At 39.2% G+C, this 25,361-nt stretch overlaps 1 protein-coding gene across 1 annotated transcript in view; it reads left to right on the top strand.

The window, feature by feature from the left end:
• The window catches only part of SBF2 (SET binding factor 2), a 3,151,758-nt gene that overhangs the window by 2,695,670 nt on the left and 430,727 nt on the right, over window positions 1-25,361 (top strand). The window contains exon 32 of the mRNA XM_044058929.1: window positions 6,825-6,962. Within this exon, the coding sequence (XP_043914864.1) occupies window positions 6,825-6,962 (138 nt within the window). The remainder of the gene's footprint in view (window positions 1-6,824; window positions 6,963-25,361) is intronic.

Raw genomic sequence — 25,361 nt, 5'->3', positions numbered from 1 at the left:
AATAGAAACACTTTACTTGCTTTTCATAAAATTAGACAATAAGCAAAAAGTATTTTGCAGTAATTTTCACAGTTGATTGTCAGCTGCAGTAGGAGTTCACACATAATATATTCAGAGTATGTATTTAGAAAATTGATGGTAAGATAATTCTTAAGTACTGTAATTTTAAAGTCATGAACAATAGTATTACCACAGAAAAACATGTGTATGCCGGTTCATTCTGAATAGTAGAACTTGGATTTCTATCAGTAAAAAGAGCTAAGAATATCTGTGACTCCAAAGGCATTTGAGCATTGCATGTGGACAATTATTGAAAAATTGAAAACAGTGTCTTAGTAGCTGCCATACAAAAGTACGGCACGTTTTACTAAATGTTTACACTTTCTTAATTCCAGATGTTACAAAAAAGGATTATATTCACTTGCTTCTAAAAAAAGCAAAGGAGCGGAGTTACTTCACTCAAATACTCCTAAAAAATTTAAAGATAGAATTAAAATTCTTTCCACTGCTCATTTAGATGTGGAAGTTCTTACTTTTGCCTAAAGAGTATATTGTAATGCATGGATGAATAGAACAGTACTATTAAAAGAAAAAAGAAAAAAAAGCTGTAACACTAGCACGGAAAAGCTTTTGGCAGTAATGCAAAGTTTCATAATACAGGCAGCACTCGTGAAAGCAGTGTAATTTAATTGACTGCATAGATGCATCAGTCGCACAGTATAAAGCCGAGTATGTTGTCCATTGTTGTGCCTGTTAGTGCGATTGGTAATTGTCTCCAGAGATGCTATTAGTTATTTTATACAATAGGGTATAAAGTGAAGGTTGAAGGAAAATCATTCAAAGCAGGCTTACTGAAAATTATATTTGGTCATTATTAACGGAGGAAGGACTGAACAAAAGAAGGGGCACCAAGAACTGCTGAGAGGATGAACAGACTAAATGAGGGAATGTGTGTGTTTATGTGTTGGAGGGGATAGCATATCAAAGTGCTTTCTGCAACTTTTAGGTTCTAAGGGGACTGATGGTTACTGATGTCAGCGGATTACTGGGGTTAGATGATGACTCAATGTCAGTGAATTTCATTAAATGCATAAACCAGCATCTCCAGCCTGACATTTGGCATATAAGATTACAGCTGTGAGCTGAGCTGTTAATGAACTGCTTCCTTAGTCTAAGCTTTGATATCCGTAGTCGGCATTTGCCCATTGTAGTGCCTTGGAACATTCCTTAATGATATCCTGGACTACATGCCTACCTGTTATCATGTGCACCATATAAAGTTTAACAAAATGCTGACAGATAACACATGGAATCGAATAATGAACAAACTAAAGATGGAACGGATATTAGGAGAGTTTATGTTTAATATTTAACTGGAAACAGGATGTCCATGGAAAAATATGCTGATGGCATTTATATAGTCGGCATGCAAATTCTTGTAACATATAGGTTGTATAAACAGCATGATCAACCTGTAAGACAAAAATCCTTTATATCAGGTCTATATTACGTGATTGAACAGTTAGTCAATCGAATAACTAAACGTCGATCGCTAAATGTTGAAGACCCAAAACTGTGAACAGCAGTTTCCACACAGGGAAACAGTGCCGTTGTCCTACCTAAAAAAAAAAAAAAAAAAAAACAATAAACACAAATGAAGTGGGGGGCTATGCCAGCCCCCCCAACTAAATATACCGACTCTGAAATCGCTCCACATTGAAAAAAGGGAAAACTCCACGTAGCGCCCAAACAACTTTTTTCATTAAGTGGAAACTGCCGTTCGCTGTTTTGGGTCTTCGACGTTTAGTTATTCTACTAAGTAAACACTCTCTCATGTAATATAGACCCTTTAAATCCTTAATAACAGTAAACTGCAGCACCTCATAGTCTGTAACTTCAGGACTCTGTAGTTTCAAAGAGAAAAAGTTTTGTGAGAAGGATCTACAAAATATTCTTGCCTGTGCTGGCTTTTCTGTGGGTAAAAAATTGTTATAGGAAGACTGATTGTCAAAAGCACATGGATCTATATACCAGTTTAATAAACTGGGCAACTTGGAAAATAATTTTGATTCCGTGTTGTGGGCTTAGATAGTGCCAAAACTTCATTATATTATCCAGAATTGTACTGTAGGGTAAAAGACAGAATTTGTTTCCACTTAAACTGTATAAAACTCTGCTATACCACAGCATGAGGGAATGCAGATATCTCGAAGAGAGTTTTTCATGGATTTCAGCTGAGAAGGAAAACAAGTTGCATAATAAAGACCTATTGAAAACTGTAATGTACAACTGGAGAAATTAAAATCTTGATTTTGGTATTGGTATGGCAGGTGAAACATAAATGCAAGGCAGGTGATAGGATGAATGAATATATTAATAGTGAACATATAACTGCTTACTGACATTTCAAGTCTGTTCTGCCATTCCAACATAGAGATGGGTGTTAGGGATGAAGAAATGTAAAACCAGTTTGTACTAAACCTTTAATGGAACCACAAGAGTAGTCTGCATGCTGAGGGTGGGGTTTTGAAATAAGCTTAACTATTCTTAGTAAGATGTTATTCCCTTTGTAAATATTTGTATTGAGAATTCCTTATTAAAATGCTATATACATTTCAGGATGCATTGGTTGAATAGAGAACTAAAGGCAAAGCTGACACTTTCAGAAATGGACACACAGCATGGGATGGCACACAAAAACTAAATGAGTATTAAACCTGTTGAAATTAGGTGGTGAAAGTATCATGAAGGACATCAGGTAAATGATTTTTTGGAAACTGCTCTCTCCAAATGTCTCAGTAGCCATCATAACTCTTATCTGTTTCCAAGTAGGTGAGAAACATAGCATGAGAATTATAGAGAGAGCCATTAGCCCATTTTGACCTAACATGCTCCTTGCATGCTGTGCAAGCATCCTGGATGGATCTAACATGTTCTCTGCATGCTATGCAGACACTGCAGGGGTAGCTGTAACATGTTCTGTGTGCGCCATGCAGGTACTCCAGGGGTGGCTCTAGCATTTTCCCTTACATTTGTGCAAGCACTACAGGGAGTACCTGTGATATGTTCACTTCATGATGTGCAGACACTGCAGGAGTACCTGTGATATGTTCACTTCATGATGTGCAGGCACTACAGGAGTACCTGTGGTATGTTCACTTCATGATGTGCAGGCACTACAGGAGTACCTGTGGTATGTTCACTTCATGATGTGCAGGCACTACAGGAGTACCTGTGATATGTTCACTTCATGATGTGCAGGCACTACAGGGGTACCTGTGATATGTTCACTTCATGATGTGCAGGCACTACAGGAGTACCTGTGATATATACACTTCATGATGTGCAGGCACTACAGGAGTACCTGTGATATGTTCACTTCATGATGTGCAGGCACTACAGGAGTACCTGTGATATGTTCACTTCATGATGTGCAGGCACTACAGGAGTACCTGTGATATGTTCACTTCATGGTGTGCAGACACTACAGGAGTACCTGTGATATGTTCACTTCATGATGTGCAGGCACTACAGGAGTACCTGTGATATGTTCACTTCATGATGTGCAGGCACTACAGGAGTACCTGTGATATGTTCACTTCATGATGTGCAGGCACTACAGGTGTACCTGTGATATGTTCACTTCATGATGTGCAGGCACTACAGGAGTACCTGTGATATGTACACTTCATGATGTGCAGGCACTACAGGAGTACCTGTGATATGTTCACTTCATGATGTGCAGGCAGTACAGGAGTACCTGTGATATGTTCACTTCATGATGTGCAGGCACTACAGGGAGTACCTGTGATATGTTCACTTCATGATGTGCAGGCACTACAGGAGTACCTGTGATATGTTCACTTCACGATGTGCAGGCACTACAGGAGTACCTGTGATATGTTCACTTCATGATGTGCGGGCACTACAGGAGTACCTGTGATATGTTCACTTCATGATGTGCAGGCACTACAGGGAGTACCTGTAATATGTTCACTTCATGATGTGCAGGCACTACAGGGAGTACCTGTGATATGTTCACTTCATGATGTGCAGGAACTACAAGGAGTACCTGTGATATGTTCACTTCATGATGTGCAGGCACTACAAGAATAACTGTAAGTGTTTCCCATTTGCTGTGCAGGCACTGTAGGAATAACTCAGTTAAGTTCCTTGCTTGCTGTGCAGGCACTACAGGAGTAGCTCTAACACATTCAGTGCATGCTGTTCAAGTGCTGCAGGTGAGGTTCTAATGTATTCCCAGCATGCCATGCAAGCACTGTCACAGTGGATATGCAGTCAGTGCAGCACAATGCCTCCACTCTCATTCACAATCGATGACACAGCTCCTGTTAGATCTGCAGTCTTTACCAGGGATGTTTTAGTGTGAGAGACACTTCTCTTTATTCTTCTCCCCTCCCTGGCTGACTCCCCCAGAGCTTGGACAACTAGTTGATTATGGGTCAGGTTGATCATAGGCAGGGCTCCATTCCTGTATACCACAGTGCCAGTTTAAGTAATTAAATTATTTAAATTCACTGTCTTATGAAGTCACTTTGTTGAACTTCTAAAAATTGCTGGAGGTTCATTATGTATTTAGGATGTGTTTACTCTCATTGTAGATTGAGGTGCACTGGAAGAAAGTCCCTACAAGTTTAAGAAACATCACATTTAGTAAAATGTCAGTGAGAAGACTAGATTACATGCATTGATGGGATGTCAAGGACAAGTTTAAACTAAAATAACTTTCTATACAACTCTTTAATTATATCAAGATCATTCCTTTCTTCCTGGCAGATCTTGCTGGTAAAAAGGAAGGGTATAACTAAAAGCAGCTAAGGAATAGAAAAGAGTACCAAAGAGTCATAGAAATCCTTTTTGATATTTTATTAAGTCATTACTTTCATTTTTAGAATTCACACATCTTTTAATAATTCTGATGAAGCCATTCACTTCATCTTCATCAAGTTATTTCTTACAGTTTTCAGGTTTATAAACCTTAAGGGTTCTTTGATTGTGGTAAAACAGGGATAAGCTAGTATTGTTATCTAATAATAAGATGTAATAATAAGATGGATATCAGCTGAGCCATCTTAACTTGTCTGTTGTACTGGATTTAAATGACAGTATTAGCCCATCCTTCCTTCGCTATGATCAAAGCGGTCTTAGGGTTTATAAATTCAAAAAGCATCATCACTATACTGGAGAAGAATTTTAGTCCAAAATTTACATGTTGTAATAATACTGAAATGTTAGTTTATGTTGCAATTTGCACTACTTGTGGATTATTTTATAAAGGTAAAGCCATAGTTAAGTTTTTCACCAGGATTTTATTACATGTCAATGTGAACAAAAATGTCAGATGTTAATGTGTTATTTAAACATTTACTTAATAATAATATTTTTTAAAAAACTTGAAATTTTTGTTATGAACTGTATAGTGGAAAAATGTCACAGGAAATTATATTAACTCTATTTTGAAAACTGAAGAGTTTATTTGGCAAATAATAAAGGACGGCACAGTACTCCTGAGATTGAAATTAGTATGTTGAATTTCAAATTCTTGTTGAGATGCAATACTATTGATTAATTTTAATTGGGGTGGGTTTCACAGCCATTTAAATGTATTGTAATTTATGTTCTGAAGATGGCTGTATTTAAAGATGAACATGCTAAACCTTTGACACAGTTTTTTGTCCACTTTATGCTTTATTTGGTATCATTCACATAGAATGACCTAGAAAATTTTGAATTCTTTTAAGTCATCTTTTTATGAAGTGTGCAGACCTCACCTGTCCCATGCACAGAGTCACATGACATTCATATTTGTTACTAATAAAATCACTGTTTCTCAAAAGTATAGAATTATTCCCCTGTCCAGAGATTCAACAGAGGGTAACAAAATGCAATCATTCTGTTGAAAATTGCAGACTGTGTAAGACATTTTTGACCAGTTGAACTACTGCTGTATTAAACTAGTCATCTGATTTTATTCGGTGATCTATTATTATTTGCTTTAGAAAATGCCTAGCTGGTTGTTTTCTTCATACTGATGTTGAATGCATTAATGATGTTTTTAACATGTTTTCAGTTGCCAATAAACATAAACTTAACAGTAACAGTGTAGTGTTATTGTCTGCCTAGATTTTTTTTTTCATTGCATCTACATTTTATCACACTGGCTGTTACAGTCTTGCTGCTAAGAATTCCATGGGATTGTACAGGAACTCACTCACTAACTAAGAGAAGTTATCTCCTGACATATCTCTCTGCTTATTTGTATAAAACCCCAGGATTTTGCATTCCTTTCCTGCAATGATTTATTTGCTATGTTCAACAATTGCTTTGTAGAGTTAAATAATAATATCATCGAGTTCTTAAGACCTTATCAAAGCATTTAAGTAATATTACAGCAATTATTTTGGACTATTTGCTATGATGATAATAGCCTTTAGTCACTAATTGTGATTTTGTAGATTGAATTGCCTGTTATCCGTGAACCTTGTAAGTTGTTACATAAAACAAAGCAAAATTAATAGTCAGCCTGTAGAAAACCGCTATGAAGACAAATGGTAACATTGCAGATCAGAAAACTTGAAAGAGGGTGCCTTTTTTCTTAAATTATATTAGTTGTGCTCTAAAATCAGATGACATTGTTACAAAATCAAAAAGCTGTTATAATTGAGGCAGTTTGCCAGGCATTATTTTATACTGTTTAATCAGATTCAGTCTGGTTATTATGCTGTTTTATTTTGTGTATGCTGATTTCTGGATTATTTTAATTATGTTCATTTTATTAATGCTGTTTTTTTTTTTATATCCAGTTCCTGTTTCTTCAGAGTTCTTAAGCAGCCTGGAGCAAGAAAAATACCTTCAAGCCCTTGTGAGCGCAATCACTGCTTCCTATAAAATGAATGCTAACAGTATCCGTACTGTCAGACTAAATGCTGCTATTTCCCCAGGTAAAACAAATTTCCATGTTGCATTTCCAATTTTACTCCACACTTGTATTCAAATGATGTGCAATGTTTCTATATGATTATGAAACCGCATCACTTTGTACCTGACAGACTGCTTAATCCTTGAACTGTGGTTGACAAAATCATAATAGCACCCACTAACAATACTACTACTATAAAAACTACTCAAATTACTTGATTTTTTTCTGTCTTTTTTATTCTTACACCTTAAAATGCAAAGCTTGAAATTAAAAAAATATATATATTTTCCATGTATATTTAATGCACTAGTAAATCACTTTCCTGAACTCAAATTGTCTCTAATCTGTACCATGAAGTAAAATTATATAGGATTTATTTTACTTTTTTTTTTTCTACATTTGTTAACTGGGTATACCTTGTAGACACAAACATCCATTTTCAGGGGTGACCAAGGAACTCTATCTAGTTACATGACTTGGATAGAGTCACACATTAGGAAAACAGAGGAGGAAGGACTCAAACCCTGTACCCTTATCTACAGGAAGTCACTTCTTAATAACGGATTGCCAGAGGACTAAGGCTTCTAACTGATATACAGACTCCCTTATTACCTTGTTAAACAATAACACACAATAAATGGCTTCTACCATCCTATTTTGTGGCGTATGAAATATAATAGTAATGGGTGGTTTTCTCTTCACAAATAGTACTCACAAGTAACCATATATTCTTAGGATCATAGGAGATTACTAGGCTATCAACCTGGAGGTAATTTTAAACCTGGCAGTTTCATCCCAATGTATTACCAAAGAAATGCTAGTCAATACCCAAGATTGCATTTAGTGATGACTGCCCATGTCCAGGAGGGTTGTGGGCTATATCCCTGGTAAGAATTTATGGTGCCCCATCCACTCATCCAGGTTCCATTTGAACAGTGTCATACAGGTGCTCTTTTTCACATGAACTGGTAGCCTGTTTCAAAGATGCAGCAGTTGGTGGGAGATAAATCTGCCCCTCCAGCATGTCTTATTTAAGTCTCAGGTCATGTTTAGGTCCCTGAAATGGTTAGCCCTAGTCCCATTTGATTTATGGATATGCAGCAAGTTCATTAGGTTTTGGCCTTGGATCACTTTGTAGGCCAGGCATAAGTCTCCCCTAAGACATCTATATGATACAGAGTATAATGACAGGGACTTTACACGGTCTGTGTAAGGCACATGCTAGAGCCCCTTAATCTTCTTTGTTAGAAACCTCTGAGGTCTGTCTAATTGCTGAAGGTGCTTAGTATGGTACATGCCAAATGGGGCGTTATACTCAATTATGGGCTGGATAAGTGCTGAGTATGGGGGGGTTATAGCATCTTTTGCTCTAGAGGTGATGCCTTTATTAATCAATTGTGCACAGTAGATGCATGGTGGTCAAAGTTATGGTCCCACTCAACTTGTGATCCCAGATCTCTTACCACTTCTTGGGTACTTAGGGTATTGTTGTTTATTTGATAGTGTGAGGGGACATTGTTTCTTCCAAAGGAAATAATGATGCATTTGGTTGCATTAAGTTTGAGACCGTGATACAACAGTCACTGGTCTGAGTGAGACCCTTCTGGAGTATACTAACATCATTTGGGGTTTCAGTGATTGCACCTAGTTTGCAGTCGTCTGCTAACTTGGTCAGCCACAACACCTTAGTTTTGACCTGAACTTCTGAGAAGTATATACCAAACAGTAGGGGGCCCAGCACTGACCCCTGCGGCACCCTACTGATAACAGATCTGCTGGGTGATGTGGAGTCACCAGTTTGTGAGCCAGTTGCCAACCCATCTTACAACAAAGGGGTTTACATTCTGTTTGCTAAGTTTATTGGTAGTGCCTGAATGTGAAATTGTGTTGAAAGCCTTTGCCAGGTCAAGGTACACTGTGTGCACAGATTTGCCATCATCAGTGGCTGTGGTCACCTTTTCAAACAAATTCAAGAGATTTAATCGGCAGGATCTGCACTTTATGAAGCCAAATTGGGTAGATCTAGGGTTTTGAGGTCACATATATCTTTATTTATGAGGTCTATGGCCTTACAGATGAGGCTGGTCAGGCTTATGGGTCTGTTGCTAGGCCACCTTTGTGAAGGGGAATAACTGTTGCTGTTCTCCATTCCGCAGGAACAAACCCTGTGGTTAGGCTATGATTGAAGAGGGTATTTAGTGGTGGTGCTAGTTCATGTTTTTGCCCATTTAGAAGACAGCTTGGTATGTGATATGGTCCCATAGAGGCTGTGTTTTTTGCCTTGGACAATGCTTTGAGGACCTGCTCTTCAGATATGTAAGATGGGGGAGAAGTTTGGGGGAAGGTTTGTTGTAAGTTAGGAGGGAGCAAGGGAGTGAAATTTTCACCAAACCTATCTGCTAGCAGTTTTGCTATCTCTGTGGGGGCAGTGTGTGAGATACTGTTGGCCATTAGTTCTGCACATGTTTGGGTCCTACCCTTTAGATTACATATGTAGCTGTAAAAGGCCTTATGGTTATCTTTGGCTGTACTTGCTAAGTTTCTCTCAAAGGAGCCCTTGGAGGATTTGACAAGTTGTCTTATTTGCCTGTTGAGGCTGAGTAGGGTGGTTTTCCATTGTTGGGGCCTTGCCTTTGTTTTCTTGGACAGCAACATTTTGCATTTATTGTAAAGTCTGTTGATGTTGGATGGCCACCATTGCAGCTTGCTTTTATTTAGAGCGCTGGCTTTGATTCTTTCTGGTATGGCCAAGTTTATACACTTATGAAAGTGATTGTATAGGGCTTTAGTGTAAGCTTTGGTGTAGGTACCACTTCTAGCTTGGGGTAGGGCTTGGAATGCATTTATACCTTCACCTAGGAGGGTGTAGTTTGCCTTGGTGAAGTTTTTTAGTCTGATTTCACCCTTTGTGAGTTCTGGTGTTAGTGCCAGCTTGAAAGTGACTGATTTGTGGTCAGTTTTAACTAATGAGGGCACGACAGTTGCCGCAGTGCATCTGTTTGACACGTTGGTGAGGACCAGATCCAGAATGTTTGCTCCCCTTGTTAGAGTATGAGCAGTTTTGTTCATATTTGAATTAACAAAGTCAAGGAACTTTTGTGCTCGTGAGTTAAGGCTAGCGTAGGTTTCCCATTTGATGGTAGGATAATTGAAATCCCTCATAACCAGTGTGTTTGGTAAAAGTTTGATTGTCTTCAGTTTATTCATGTAGACTTTGTGGGTCTTGTGACCCATGGAGGGTGATCTATAACTGGCTCTGACTTGAATTGGAGGTCTTACCCCACTGTAGCTGGACCTGGAGTAACTCCATGGAGTTGTTCAGTCTAACTAAACAGAAGGTGAATTTATCTCTAATATAGATTGAAACACCACCTCCTTTGGTTTTCACGTGCTCATTTTGCGGTCTGTAGGTGTGGAAGGCATTGTAGCCTTGCAAGGCTGGGTACTCTCTGAGGCCTTGAACTAGGGTTTTGTGGCTGCACAGACATCTACATCCTCTAGGTGATAGAAATGCTTCCAGGGAATGCAGTTTTGGGTTTAAGCTCCTAGCATTTGCCAGCATAACCCTTATTTTATTCTGATTGGTTAATTTCACATTGATAATGTTGTTTTTGTGACCTTGCCTAAAAAGGTACTATGGGGAGGCAAGAGCCTTTGCCAGTAGCTGAAAGACTAGAGGTGCCAGGTGCAAACCATCTCTGGCAAAGCAGAAAGGTTTGTCGACCATGGCTTCCCAGGTTGACAGAACAGGACCTTTTGAATGACACCAGAAACTGAGCCAATTATTGAAAACAATCATTTTTTGTTCATACTGTGGTATCATTTTAGGTGAAGGTTGTATGCTGGTCAAGGCAATGGATATACCTGCCTGGGACACATACTCAGAGAGCTCAACCATGTCTCTCTTCATATAATCCAGTGAGGTACATTTCAGGTCATTCACACCAACATGAACTATGACAGAGTCATAACAGTACTTGTTGCTGAGAGACGTGAGAGCATGCGTGATCTGACAAATCCTGGCACTGGGCAGGCAGCTGATCATGACATTCTCCTTGTCCAGCCTGGTGAGTGGGACATCCATGTGTCTCACTATTGAGTCTCTAATGACAAGATAATTTGTTTTTTGTGTGTTATGCCTTACTAGCTTGGTGGGTGAGACACTGGTGTTGCTGTGTGTCATGGGTGCTATGGGGACTGTGTTAGTTGTCGTAGTCTTGTGTTTTGGAGATCTCTGGTGTTTTGATAAGTTTTTCGAGAGAACCTCCGTGTAATGTGGATTTACGTGTTTGATGTGTACTGTGTGTATGAGTAGTGGTATGTTGATGATTAATGGTACTATGAGCATGTGTAGTGGTGCGTGAGTTGACAACCTTTTCTGTGTTACTGTTTTGAGTGAGAGAGAGCATGGGTACTAGTGTTATTTGTAAAGGGTTGTCTGTATACATGAGCAGTTGCTACATTGCCTCAGGAGACCCAAGTCAACAAGGTTGGAACGAGAAACAAGGGTAGTCCAACCGTCCATTATGCTAGGTTGAAGACTATTGTCACTAGGGGTTGCTATTCAGAATTGATCATGGAGAAGCTCACTGGATGGATATTTCTGTCTGGGTTTTAGGGAAACTTTATTGAATTTAACTCTCCTGCTTTGGCACACAACTGTGTGGCCGTGAGCTGTGCTGAGCGACATGGAAACAAATGCATGGCCTAAATACCAGAAGCTAAAAACTTGAACAAAAACTTTAAAAGATTCAAAAGGACCAATGAGGATGCTTATTCTAAGCCCTAGACAAGCCTCCCTTTACCAGACAGGTCTCTGTCAGCACAATTCTCTCTCAAAAGTTCAGATAGGCACCTTCCATTCATTCACTGGACAGTGTTTGCTTGATATACTACTCCAGAAACAGTAAAAGGCCATTTCTGCAGTATTTTAATGAAATGAAAATTCACAGTGGTGATTATTGGAGAAATAGTGAAAAAATCCTACACTGTGTAGTCAGAAAATGATAAATTAAGTGTTTTGGTTACTGGGACGAAGAGTTCCTGATTAACTCTACTGAGTTCTGGGAATGACCTGATAACATAGCTGGGGTAGATAGTAACTTATCAAAGGCTGAGCTCAGCAGGGAAGCAGTATACCTGCTGTAAGTGTGATCAACATTTCCTTATTATATTGAATATAAGCATTCAGCTCTTGAAATTACCTGATGATATAGCAGGAAAAGGCTAATAACACATAAGAAGATGCTTTCAGTGGCAGAGTAGTATAATTGCTGTGAGTAGGATGGACCTCCCTTGTTACATTCTAGTAGCCATACAGTACGGGGTACTGATTGAAAGTACACTTGAGGCCAGATTATAACGCGTCAGTGACTGCTTTTTTCAGAGTGTGAATAGTTTAAAGGTACCTGCTTGTAGTGCGACAAATAAATATATGTACATGTGCATGCAAGTTTGTGAGAGGGAGAGGAAAGAGAATATGAATGTCTGTGTATGCAGTTCAAATTATACCAGGAACTTTCTGAAGGATGCTAGTAGTTACCCTTTGTTTATATTTATGAGTTCCTGTTAAGTGCTCAAATTATCAAAAGTTAAAACACTTGAAATGCCTGCAAAATAGTTAGAAAATGTAGTTTTCAAATTTTGCTTGTATTGGTTGAGCGAGATTGCATTATGAGATTGCGGTACACAAGGGACTGGGAATTTGCCCTTTCCTTACCGTAGCACAGTTTCAGAGTTGATGTATATAATTAGAATGGGGTACTTTTTCTTTTTGGCTGTTTTTACCCTGAAACTTTTAGATTTGATGGGGGTTTTATATGTTTTAGTGCTCAAACTTTCAATAGCTCGAGGACTTTGGACAATCATTTATCAGTATATGCATTATTATTAGTGATGGTAAGTGTGTAAAAACATCAACGTCAAAAACAACCTAAAATGAAAACAGAATCAACAGATTAAAGCCGATCAAAAAGGAAAGTGAACACTTTTCTTTCCTGTTGAAAAAAAAGCTAGTTTCACAATATCCATGGATGCATCTTAAATAGCAAGAAGCATGATTTATCCACACCTCTAACAACACTGTTCAGTCTTGGCCTCCACACAAGTTTTGTACTAAGTGAATAAGGAACAGCTACAGTCATTTCATTAATGTGCATAAGGGAGGTCCTTCCACAGACTCAGGCAAGAATAAATCCGTAAGTCTAATCAGCCTCATATGCAAAGCAATGGAAAGAAATATCATGGAATTAATCAATCAGGACATAAGGAATCTTGAAACACTAGACCCATCTCAGTTTGGATTCATCAAAGGCAAGTCATGCATACTCAACCTGGAGGATATTTTTGAAGCAGTCACCAAAGCAATGGATGAAGGCAGAGTGGTACACACCACATACCTCAACCTGGCCAAAGCTTTTGACACAATTCCCCACTTGGGCATAGTAGAAAAGCTAAAAAAAAAGGGGAATAAATTCCTTTGTCACCTACTGGATCGCCAACTGGTATATAGATAAGATGCAGATAATAAGAATAGAGAAAGTTGCCTCCCTAAAGAGACCAGTCTCCAGTGAATTCACCCAAGGGTTTGTGCTGGGACCTCTCCAATTTGGCATCTACTTTTTCAAGTAAATGCCAACACCAAAGGGCTATGGCTGATTAAGTTTGCAGATGACTGCAGGCAAGAACAGTCATTGCTTTCCCCAATTGACTTAGCCATCCTGCAGGAAGGATTGTCTCAAATAAATAACTGGTTCCAAAATCATAGACTGAAACTAAATGCTAAAAAAGTGCATTATTGTATAATTTTTGGAAGTCATCTACCCCAGGGTAGTACGACAGTGACAGTACACCCCTAAGAGATGACCCAGTTATTCAGGATTTGGGAGCTTATATGGACAGTGACCTAAATTATGACTAACATGTGTCTGTTGTAAGAAAGCCCTTCTATATTGCACATCTTATAAACAGAGATAGTGTCTACATCTAGGGATGTCAGTGGCCCCCTTTACTTAACCCGCATTAGGCCATTTATTGAATATAATGCTCCCTTTCACATGTATCTGTCCAGACATGTGCAATAACTGGAATCCCCATAAAGATACCTCAGTAAAAGGATACAAGCTCTAAAATAACATGTCCTACAAGAATCTACACAAAGCCCTGTCAATATACTCTGTATCCTACAGACTGCTAAGAGGTGACCTGTGTCTGGCATGCAAGGCATCCTTTGACACATTATGGATGGATTTACTGCACATCAACAACTCCAATGGCATTAGAAATACTCAGTCTAGGGATCTAAACCTCTTCTGCAACATCAGCAGAATGGTTTGTAGGGACAGGTACATTTGCAGAGGCTACTGCTGCTATGCAATAGGCTCCCCGTCCACTTAAAACAAAGTTCATGTCTGTCCATTTTCAAGCACAACTTAGATCTAGGGATGGGAAACAGAAAATTTCCCCTGGACTGCCTCCTGTACTACTAATAGACAGATGCAGCTCCTAAATGCTTTAACCTGTGCACGGGTCCCCTCTAACTATTTATGTTATGATCCCAGTTGTTCTAATTATTGACAATGGGATGAGCAAGGCCAACTTATAACCAAATGGAGTAGGATATTATGAGCACAAAAAGGGGAACTGGCCAGGCTTAAAATGACCCACGAGGGCAGCTAGCCTAGTACTTACCTATGAATCTATCACAAACAGACCTAGTTTGAATAGCAGTACTGTTAGGGAAGGTTGTTTTGTAATATATTTTGTCAGGCTGGGGTTAGGGGCAGAGGCAATGTTAGGGTTAGCACACATGAGAAACATTGAGAGTGATGTTTCAGTTCTCAATTTATCACTTTTGTGATGAAAAAGGAGATCGTTTATCAGTCTTTCTGATGACGTCTAGAATGATAAGTACTCAGTTGTGATTTGTTTTATTCATATATTACTTACCAGCACTAGAAGATTGCTTTTAATGTTGTAATATTTAAAATTTAGACTGTTTTGATTGCTTTGTTCCAAGGGTATTACTTGTTCCTGGAAGAATTGGCTAACATTTGTGTTTACAGAACACAAACTGTGCATTAAACTATAGTTTATAGTGCTTTTTCTGTTTGGGTTATGACCAGACTGTCTCTTCCTGTGATCACTGTGCCACTTTTAAGAAAAAGGTGCTACATAACAGAATGTAAGTAGTTGCCCCTAAAATAGAAAAATGGCTTAGAAAAGTAGAGAAGCTCAAAACACACACAATTATGGTTTGTCCTTCCTCATTTCTGTGCATTTATTGCATACCTGCCTGTATTTATTTATGTGAAGACAGGTAGTGGAATTATAGCTACAGTTATTGGTCAGGCCTTAGGAGAGGTGGTTAAGGCCTCATAGATCTATGCTAGTTTATGGCCACCTGCAGTGGACCGTTGGCCTCTGCAGTTTCCTTCTGCACCATCAGATAGGGTCCCCCATGACAAGTCTTCCATTCTGACCAGTTTTCAAGTGGTAAACCTCCTCTAAAGGCTCTGATACCTGGAGAAAATATATGATGTTGTGCTCAAGGAAAGCCTTCAAGATTTAAGCCCTGCCATTCATCCTGTTAAGACACCAATGGGTGGCACTAACTGTTCTACACACCCACTATGATATTGTTTTGTGGTCTACCATCTAGTCAGCAGGAGTAATTCCCTTATTTTCTTACAAAAGGACTGAAGCTCAGAATGGCCAGACACCTGCTATATATGATGTGTCGAGCCTTTGCCATCTTCAGCTATCACAGGCTACTTTCTCTAGACTCCTCAGATTCTGCATTCGATGGGGAAGATCTGGCCAACTTCCCACAGATCTAAGCTGCTGTAATGGTATTAAGTGATAAAACTCTGGACAGAGTCCAGGTGACCAAGGTCAATTAGCAGCTTTGGCACCTGACAGAGTGTCGTGGTGGGATGAGTGGGTGGTCCCATGGGCATCTGTGGTGAAGATCCTTGGTGGAGGCTGGGGAGAGCACATGTTCTGTCTGTCTCTGTCTTTCCCATTTATGCACCTTGTAGTACATCAGGCAATGAGCACCTTTCAGTGCTCATTGTTTCTGTAGCAATTACAGGTTTTAAGAGCTCAGGTTGGTAGCCCAAGGCTTAACCATCCTTGGAGGGTGCACCACACACACTCACACCTAGGGCCAATTTAGAGTGTCCAATCCACCTACTGCATGTCTTTGGAATGTGGGAGGAAACCCACACGAATGCAGGGAAGACATGCAGACTCCGCACAGAGGCCACCCCAGCTGAGAATTGAAAAGGAGAATCTCTTGCTGTGAGGTGAGAACACCAACCTGTCCACCACTGTGATACCCTAGGCACATATTAGGCATGCTTAAAGAAGGGAATTGGGGGGGGGGTATGGCTGAGCTGCTTTGGAAGCAGGCTGATGTATTGCATTCTCTGTTGCACTCTTGCCCCCTAGGCATACCATTGGAACCACAGGGAGGGGGAAATGAGTAGGTTACAAGTAAAAGACCCCACAGGAAAGAAGCCGAGACTTGCTGAATCCCCCAGTTTCCCTGTTCTACAGCATACCAGATTAAGTCTCATGGGGGAGATAGCTGGTAAATCCAGCATGGATAGGTGTCAGGGAGCCTGACGGGTAAAAAATTAAAGATGGGAGAGAGCAAAGAGAGTTCGAAAAAAAAAAATGCGTTCCCTCAGATCTCCTCCCCCCTCTGATGTGAAAGCAGCAGTGAAATAATGACTTCACTGTGCTCCTCTTTGGAGAATAATTTCTTTAAAGAGACACGTAACCTGATGAAGTGGGCATTTTTTGTGAGATTCCAGAGATATGTGGAGCTCTTAGAGATTGAAGTGCCATAACCTACGGTGATACTTCTAGTATTCCAGGTGCTTAAAGACATCTTATTAGAACCAGACTGTAAATCTCTAGGTCCAAAGAAGCCAAAGAAATTCAATAGGTCCATGAATCCTGCAGCTACTTCTGTAGAAATACCAAGGGTTTCAAGTTAGTTCCAGGGCTAAATCCATTCCTTAATTCTGAGAATAGGTTTGGAAAAAAGGTGAAGGCTCCAGCAGACTTGGCTTGGCGACATCATTATACAAATAGTGGATATGGCTTCAAAAATACCAAAATAAGCCATGAAAGACAGGATTTCCTGGTTTACTCAAATAAAATTTAATGGTGGGAAACATGCAATGAAATATGGGTACAGTACTTTTGATGCATACATTAGAGGTATAACTAACTTGGTATATTTGTGAAAGGGAAGGAATGACTAAATATACAGTCTTAAAAACACATAAATTATATTAGACAAGCAGGCACTTGGGTCCTAAGATGCCTAGTTGTATACCAAGCAATCACTTGGATCCTAGGATGCCTAGTTGTATACCAAGCAATCACTTGGATCATAAGATGCCTGGTTGTATACACTTTTAACTAACACAATTAAAAGTTCTTAGTGGAGGATCTAAAGGGAAAGTTTCTGCTGACCCATGGACAAGAAGGGTGCCTATTGAACTGTGATTGAAATCCTCAGAAGTGTGGACATTTAAGAGTGGATTAGGGGCAGATGCATAATGAGGCTGCAGCTGTTGTAAATAAGAGATGGTGTCAGTATATATCATGTAGCAAGTGTGTGTGGGGGGCACATTCTCAGACATCTGGGGTACAGTACAATATACAGTGAAGCTTTCTTTCAGAAAATGCTTTAAAGTTGTAAGAATGAAGTTAAGAGTTCACTGCTACTTCCAGAATATCATTTTGACTTCTGCAGTGTTAGTACTAACAGTATCAAGTACTACACTTCAATAGAAAGCCTGGACATGGGTGTATACCTTGGTCCCCCTTTCTAATAGATGTTTAAAAAAAACATAAAAAAATAAAGTAGAAGTGTAGGACAATGGACTCTGTAAAGCACTTGTTTCTCCTACCCATCTGCCACCATATTGGGATTTACCATATTAATCAGTGGTCCTTGTGTACAAAACAATCCAAGGCAGATGATTTGTAATAAAAAATGGCCTTTGGTCTCAGTCCCATTGGCATAAGTAATTCATATTTTTACCCATAGTTTCAGTGAATTCACAGATGATCTGTCAGTCTGTACCCTGGTAACCAAACCAGCACTCCTTTCTATAGATAAAATATGGATTACCTAGTTCTTGTCATTCTGCATGGCTGAAAAATAAGCTTCATCTTATTGTTTAAATGTAAGTATTTGTTGAAATCATTAAGCATGTTTTTGTTAAAAATAATTTAAACAGTTGGTATAATCACCTCTGGGATTTGGGTTTTCTTCCTACACCATGTATTCTCCAGTACTGACACTGCAGTATAATGTATGGAGGTTACTGGACTCATGGATGTGGATAAGATGTTAAACCAAGGTCTCATGTGCCTAAGCCGATTTTCTGCTTGCAGATTCAGAGACAGTTCTACCACTGCACAAAGATATGCAGCTTCAGTTGGCTGTTTTCATGGCTGGTCTGCATGCTAATGAGGCATTCCCATGCGAGACCTATGCAAATCAGTCATGTGCTCTTCCTGAACTGCCCATGGTAAGGCATTTATGCAGCTGAATGATTCAGAGAATTGCTCAGCTGCATAAATTAACACGGCCATTCCTTGTTACTTGCAGTAATGAACACTGTCAAAAGGCTGTGTTCGTCCCTCAAAGTTGAGGTAAATGCTGGGGAGTTTAGTGGTCTGTTAGTGTTAGGGGTGTGCATTTGGAGAAGGGCTGCATGTGTGTGTAGGTTAGGTAGGTGTGTGTGTCTGTGTGTATATATATATATATATATATATATATATATATATATATATAGATATATATATATATATATATATGGATGAATATGTCTGTGACTGCAGTAAGTGTGGTGGGAGCGCTTTTCTATGTGTGGAATGAATATCTGTGTGTGTGGTTGGAGTGGCTATCATATGTCCATACAGCCCTAGACTAATGAGAAAAGCCTGCAACATTTGTTTGGGAGAAAACCACCAACCATTCAATGGCATTCGGTTTCTTAGCCAATAAGATAAACCAACTGTAACCGTAAAATATTTGGCTATGGGCCATCTGGTACAGAAGACTAAAGCCCTGCTGGTGAACCAAATGACCCTAGATGGGTTAGTGACCTAGATTTTGGAAGAGCCAGACAAGAAAGATGGGAGTAAAGACTTGGCACCAGCTCACCCATCCTGGGAGGCGAGCGATGGCTTGTTTCATTGCTGTACTGATACTTGGTAAGGAGCATGCAGTGCAAGGGCCAGGATGCGCGCTCTCTCTCTCTCAAGAAATATGCAAGTGCTGTAGCCATCTTGAACTGCACATGTGTTTCAAGGATGTTATTGTAAACTCCTGCTTCACTGAGCATGGACATGTAGCCTCCACAGGATGGGGTTAGGTATGAAAATCTCTGAAATTCTGCAAAATAAGAGTTCTGGTTCATCGCTATCACCTCTGTTCCCCCTGAGGTCCTTGAATGGTGCAAAGGAAGAAAAGAATTAGCAGATCACTTGAGGAAAGGGCAAATGATAAGCAGGAACTAGAGAGAGAAAATAAATTTATACACACGCATGCACACACACACATATATATATATATATATATATATATATATATATATATATATATAAATAAAATATATGATTCTGCTAATGTATATTGACAGTTCCAAATGCTGACAGGCAAAACATTGACCACAAGAGGTCGATAAACTGAACATTGACACTACCATGCATGCGCCAAAAAGAACATCACTTCATGCAATTTCCAACAAAACAAAGAACATCATTTTTTTACAAAGGTCCAAGACCCCCAACACTCTCCTAACTCCCTCTTAGTTATATATTGTAACTCTGAGATCACACAAGCCTTGGGGAAATGGAATGGTTACCACCAGGGGATTGCTAATCTTGCACACCTGTTGACCATCTGTATATGTTGACCAAATGCGTTTGATTAAACAGACACCAACTAGTGACCATTTTGATGAACCATGGTAGTGCCATATATATATATATATATATATATATATATATATATATATATATATATATATATATATATATATATATACATGGCTGTAATCCAGAAAATAGAGAGCAGTCATATAGGTGAACACTTTTTAGTGATATAAAACAAAAAACAAACAATTGTATGAGCAAACCTTCTCTATGGAGTTTTTGATGGCAGCTATTTTGTATGAGATCATGGTGCAGCGGGTAAGGGAAGTTGCACTTACCATACTGTTGAGTAATCTTAGAGTTGGAATATATAAATAGTGAGGGTGTGGAGGGTACAGGGCGTTTATCACCCCTATAAAAACATTACTTTTCATCTGTGCAGTTTTCAGTCATTTTAGATTCACTCTAAAGTTATTGCTCTTTTTGATTAAGTCTTTTGGGTTCATTATTTCATAAGACAATCGTATACATGTGCATATATATATATATATATATATATATATACACACACACACACACACACACACACACATACAAATACATATAACTACATACACGCCTATAGAAAAAAGTTCAAAAAAGGATCACCTTGTTTTCCAATTTTCTGACCTCTGCTGTCTTTCATCATTAGAATACAGCAGGTGGCTAATGGCCTTCTAAGTGTTGATCTCTATGAGATTTGTTCAAAGGTGATTGAAGGAAATGTGTAGGTATGCAATGTTTATAATTTACTAAGGTTTTACCTTTCTGTAAAATGTTAGGAATTTAATTTCTGCATTGGGAGTTTTGTTTAGGGATAAGAAAATGATACAGGAAACTGGTTTATTACATTGTTGTTGCAAAAGCCCAACTTTATGGGATGTAACATAAGACTTTCACAGGTTTTTCATAATAGAGGAATGAATAAAGGTTATTATAAATAAAGTAATTTGGTGATCACAGTTTTTGTAGCTGATCCATATTCACTAAGCATATATGCACATAGTACGCCATCGTCTTTAGTTAGTAGAAGTGATTTTTCCAAGCAAGATGTTAGTTTCATTGACTTTGAAAATGAATTTTATGTAGAAAGACATGTAAACAAAGAAATACAGTGCATTAAAGGTTGATGGAAGCTGAGAACTGGACATTAGTCAGGAACTGTCTGCCAAATTTGTTATTTAAAGATGCCGTTCTCGTTCATTTGCAGTTTAATAGGATAAGACGCAATGATTAATACTACTCAGTGTTGATCTGTGCTTTGCAACATTCAGGCTTAAATATTTAGCTGGTGAAGAATGCCGCTCTTTGGCGTACAAATAGCTGGTTTTCTCAACAATCTTTCTGGATGATGCAGCAAGTGCTGTGGCAACGCTTTTGAGGTAGTGCAGTCTTGGCATTAATAACTAAACGTTAGATAAATACTTATTTTGTGGTGGCAGTGATTTAACTTGAGTGGTATAGTATGAAGTGATGTTACCTGTTGTACTGATCAATGCTGTTGGTGTCCTGTAATGTCTACATCATTTAAGGTGTTTCAGTTTCTTGACAGTATGACAGAGTAGAACTGATTGTGGCAGTGCGACACCACCACAGTACTTCTTCTTCTTTCGGCTTTTCCCGGTTAGGGGTCGCCACAGCAGATCACCTTGTCCGCACATTGATTGGCAGTGGAGTTTTACGGTGTCGAGTTGCCAGCCCGGCGCCCAACCTTCCACAGAAGGCACACTCACACACACACCTAGGGCCAATTTAGAGTACTCAATCCACCTGCAGCATGTCTTTGGGATGTGGGAGGAAACCGGAGCACCCGGAGGAAACCCACGCGACCACAGGGAGGACATGCAGACTCCGCACAGAAGGCACCCCAGCCAAGGATCGAACTGGAGAACCTCTTGCTGTGAGGCGGCAATGCTAACCACTGCACCACCGTGGCCGCCCGACACCACCACAGTACTAAACTGGTTTAATTAGTTGTACCACATTGTTGTCATGTATGTTTCATCTTGTGTTTAATAGTGTATTTAGTTTTGACTGAAAACTGAAAAGTTGAAACTGAAAAGGGCCGTGTACAAGTTCTTTATCTCAGTTAATAAAAAATAAATAAATAACCAGAGCTGCAGAACAAATGTGAGTTTTGATTTACAGATAAGTATCTGCACCTTTGTTAAAACTGGTTGACAGTGTTGTGCTTTTTGAAATAGAATTGCTAGTGTTCTAGGATTCTTCATATTAACACCATCTCATTATAACTAGTTAACTAGTAACTGGTTTTAACTACACATATACTACCAACTAGTTATTGGTTATCTTTTAGGTTAGCAGGCATAAATGAACAAATAGCTGATGTAATGTTAAAATAATTAATAACAATAAAGTCACAAAAAGCAGCTACTGTCACAAAGCAGTTGATGTAATTGAAGCAAAGTCTGAAACTCAATGGATAAAAGGAAATTAATTAATTTATTATAGTAGGAAATACAGACCAGAAACATTTTTAACACAATGGTTTTGCGACTGAAACATGTATGGTGTGTGTTTTTACTGCTATCAATCATTTTCTTTTATCTACCAAGTTTCACTTTATTTTATTTTAATTTTTAAATTAGCAGAACTCAAATTCTAAAATTAAAACTCGAAAAAATATAATGATAGAAGACGCAGATGTCCACCATGTAGTAAAAGACAATAGTTAATATTATCATAAAAAGAGGGTCTTGAGACTTCATCTGTCAATTTGCACTGTGCCTATGTAAACAAGTTTCTCTGAGTGCACACCATTAGCAGTACATTGTGCGGTTTTATAAATCATATCCATTGACATGTTTACTAAACTTAATAACATCATGTGGATTGCAAGAAGGTACCACTTATATGGTTATAAGGGTTGATATGGTGATTAGAATGTATTAGGACATCACCAAAAGTGACCATGAGCACTGGATAGTTATGCAAATGTGGAGAGGAAAGCATGTTCTTAAACACTGTCTTCTTTTTGGTGGGTCAAAAGTGGTCCTCTGAAACAGTGGAAACTAACACAATTTTCCTTTAGCATCAGGTGGGAAATTAAATTTTGAAGTACCATTTGGCAGCAGAGTGTATACTTATGGGATCATATCACAGAGAATTTTAGGGGAGCTGCCTCAGTCCAGTAGTAGCACTGGTGGCAGCTCTGTGGTAATTTTCTGTTACCCATCCATAGAGCCATGCTGCACCTGAATATGGACAGGGATGAGCTTTGTGGTGAATGGGAACAAGGCAGCTTATCAGTGAATTCATGTTTTAGTGTGTGTTGACTGAGTACCATTCATTAAATAGCTGTGGTCATTGAAGGAGCACTTTTACTTTGTGGTTGCTTTGGTGACTGTAATGTAACCATGCTGTATAGCTTCACTTTGTTAGTTGTTAGACTTTTCTCTTTACTAAGATCATGCAATCAAAGAATAGGAGAAACAGATAGTTTTATGTAATTGCAACTCTAATGTGTATATACGTTCATAGGTAGGTACTAGGCTATCTTCCCAAGGGCCTACATAAGCCTAGCCAACAAGGTCCCCTGGCTTACGCCACCCAAGAAAGTTATTTTCCTATGCCACTGTCGAAGAGAGACACAGAAGTGATCCTCGGGGTGTATTTCCTATTTCCCATCCACTCATCAAGATTTTTCTTGAAGAGTGCTAATGAAGAACTTTGCTTGACATAGATAGGTAGCCTGTTCCAGAGTATGGGAAGTTTCTGGGACAGGAATCTATCCCTCCAGCAAGTCTTGTTTATTGTGGTGACGAGATTTAGGTATCTAGAGCATGTAGCTTGGAGGGATTGGGATTTCTTTAGCTGTAGCTTGTCCAACAGCTCTGGGTTTGACATAGCTTTATATGTTAGGCAGAGATCACCTCGGAGTAGGCGATATGCTACAGAGTAAAGCTGGAGTTTTTGAGGCGGTCACTGTAGGGCATTTGTTTGAGGCCAGTAATCCTCTTTGTGAGGTTCTTCTGTGGCCTTTCCAGTTGCTGCAGATATCTTGTGAGGTACATTCCAAAAAGGGTGTTGCACTCTATAATGGATCTAATGAGTGTCGAGTAGAGGGGAACAATGAACTCTTTTTTTCCTGGATGAGAATCCTTTTATGATGAAGTGTGCCACATAGAAGGACTTCCTGACTACTGTGGCGATGCGACTATTAAAGGAGAGACTACTGTCCACCTGGGTCCCAAGGTCTCTTATCACACATTCGGTGTTAAGTAGATTGCTGCCTATGTGGTAGTTCATGGATACAGAGTTTTTACCAAAGGGGATGACAATGCACTTTTTGGCATTGAGCTTGAGGCCATGGCTCTGCCACCAGGCATCTGTCTCAGTGAGGCCTTTTTATAGAAAGTTTATATGAAGCAAGTTTTGGGGGACATGACCCTCAGACGGGGAAGCGAGGAGAAGATGTTGCCCCATGTATAAATAATGTTTGCAGCTTTTTGTTTTCCGGTATATTTTAAAGAGATTATGTATGTGTGCTTCTTTTTTGATGTGAGGGCATATCAGTTATTGGATTTTAGTGGGTTGACTTTCATTAAAGGGCATTGATAAATGTGACCTAGGTCTTGGGGAACATGTGGATTTATGGTATCCTAAACATAAACGTAAAAAAAAATCATTATAGTAAAGCCTTACAGATTAAAATGAAAAGTCTTGTATATTTTTATACTTCCCTAAGGATCTTGTCCAATGACTGCTGTCTACCTTCATCTAATTGTATTTTTTGTTCCAGTGGAGTGGGAGTCGTGTATTCCTGCACTAGTCGAGAACCCTACAGCTCATATGCTCCTGCTCAGGAACCTCCATCAGCCTTTCATTTCTCAGTAAGAGTCAGGTAGGGAACTGGACAGCTTGCTGGTTCTGCAGGTGGGTGGCCTCCTCATGGGGACCATCCTCCTCCCACAAGCTATAAGTATTACCTTCTGAGGGGGAAATGTGTGTTTGCATGTTAGTTTCTTTGTGACAATTTAGTACAAATGCCTTATAGGTTCATAGGTAAGTACTAGACTAGCTGATCTGGTGGGCCATTTTACGTCTATCCAGTCTCCCTTTTGGTGTTTGAATTAACCTACCCCATTTGCTGTTAGACTGGCCTTACCCATGCCATGGTTGATAATTATAAATTACCTCTAGTGAAATTAATTGGGGTCATACTACAGAGAATTTTAGGGGAGCTGCCTCTGTCCAGTAATAATACTGGCGGCAGCTCTAGGGTAATTGTCTATTACCCATCCACAGATCCATGTTGCATCTGAATATGGACAGGGGTGAGCTTTGTCTTCTGTGAATATGAAGTCTGCTCCAGAGCAGTGGTATACTCTACAAGATGTATCTGTCCTTACAAACTGTTCTGTTGATGTTACAGAAGAGGTTTAGATCCATAGACTGAGTATTCTACATCTTTGCGCCTAGTATGGTCGCATGAGCTCAGCCAGCTTGGAATTTC

This window comes from Protopterus annectens, chromosome 17.part0, assembly GCF_019279795.1.
Source record: "Protopterus annectens isolate FY-2018-M chromosome 17.part0, PAN1.0, whole genome shotgun sequence".
Classification (NCBI taxonomy): domain Eukaryota; kingdom Metazoa; phylum Chordata; order Ceratodontiformes; family Protopteridae; genus Protopterus; species Protopterus annectens.
The sequence above is the reverse complement of the archived record's forward strand: the minus strand, read 5'-3'. Positions and strand labels throughout refer to the sequence as shown.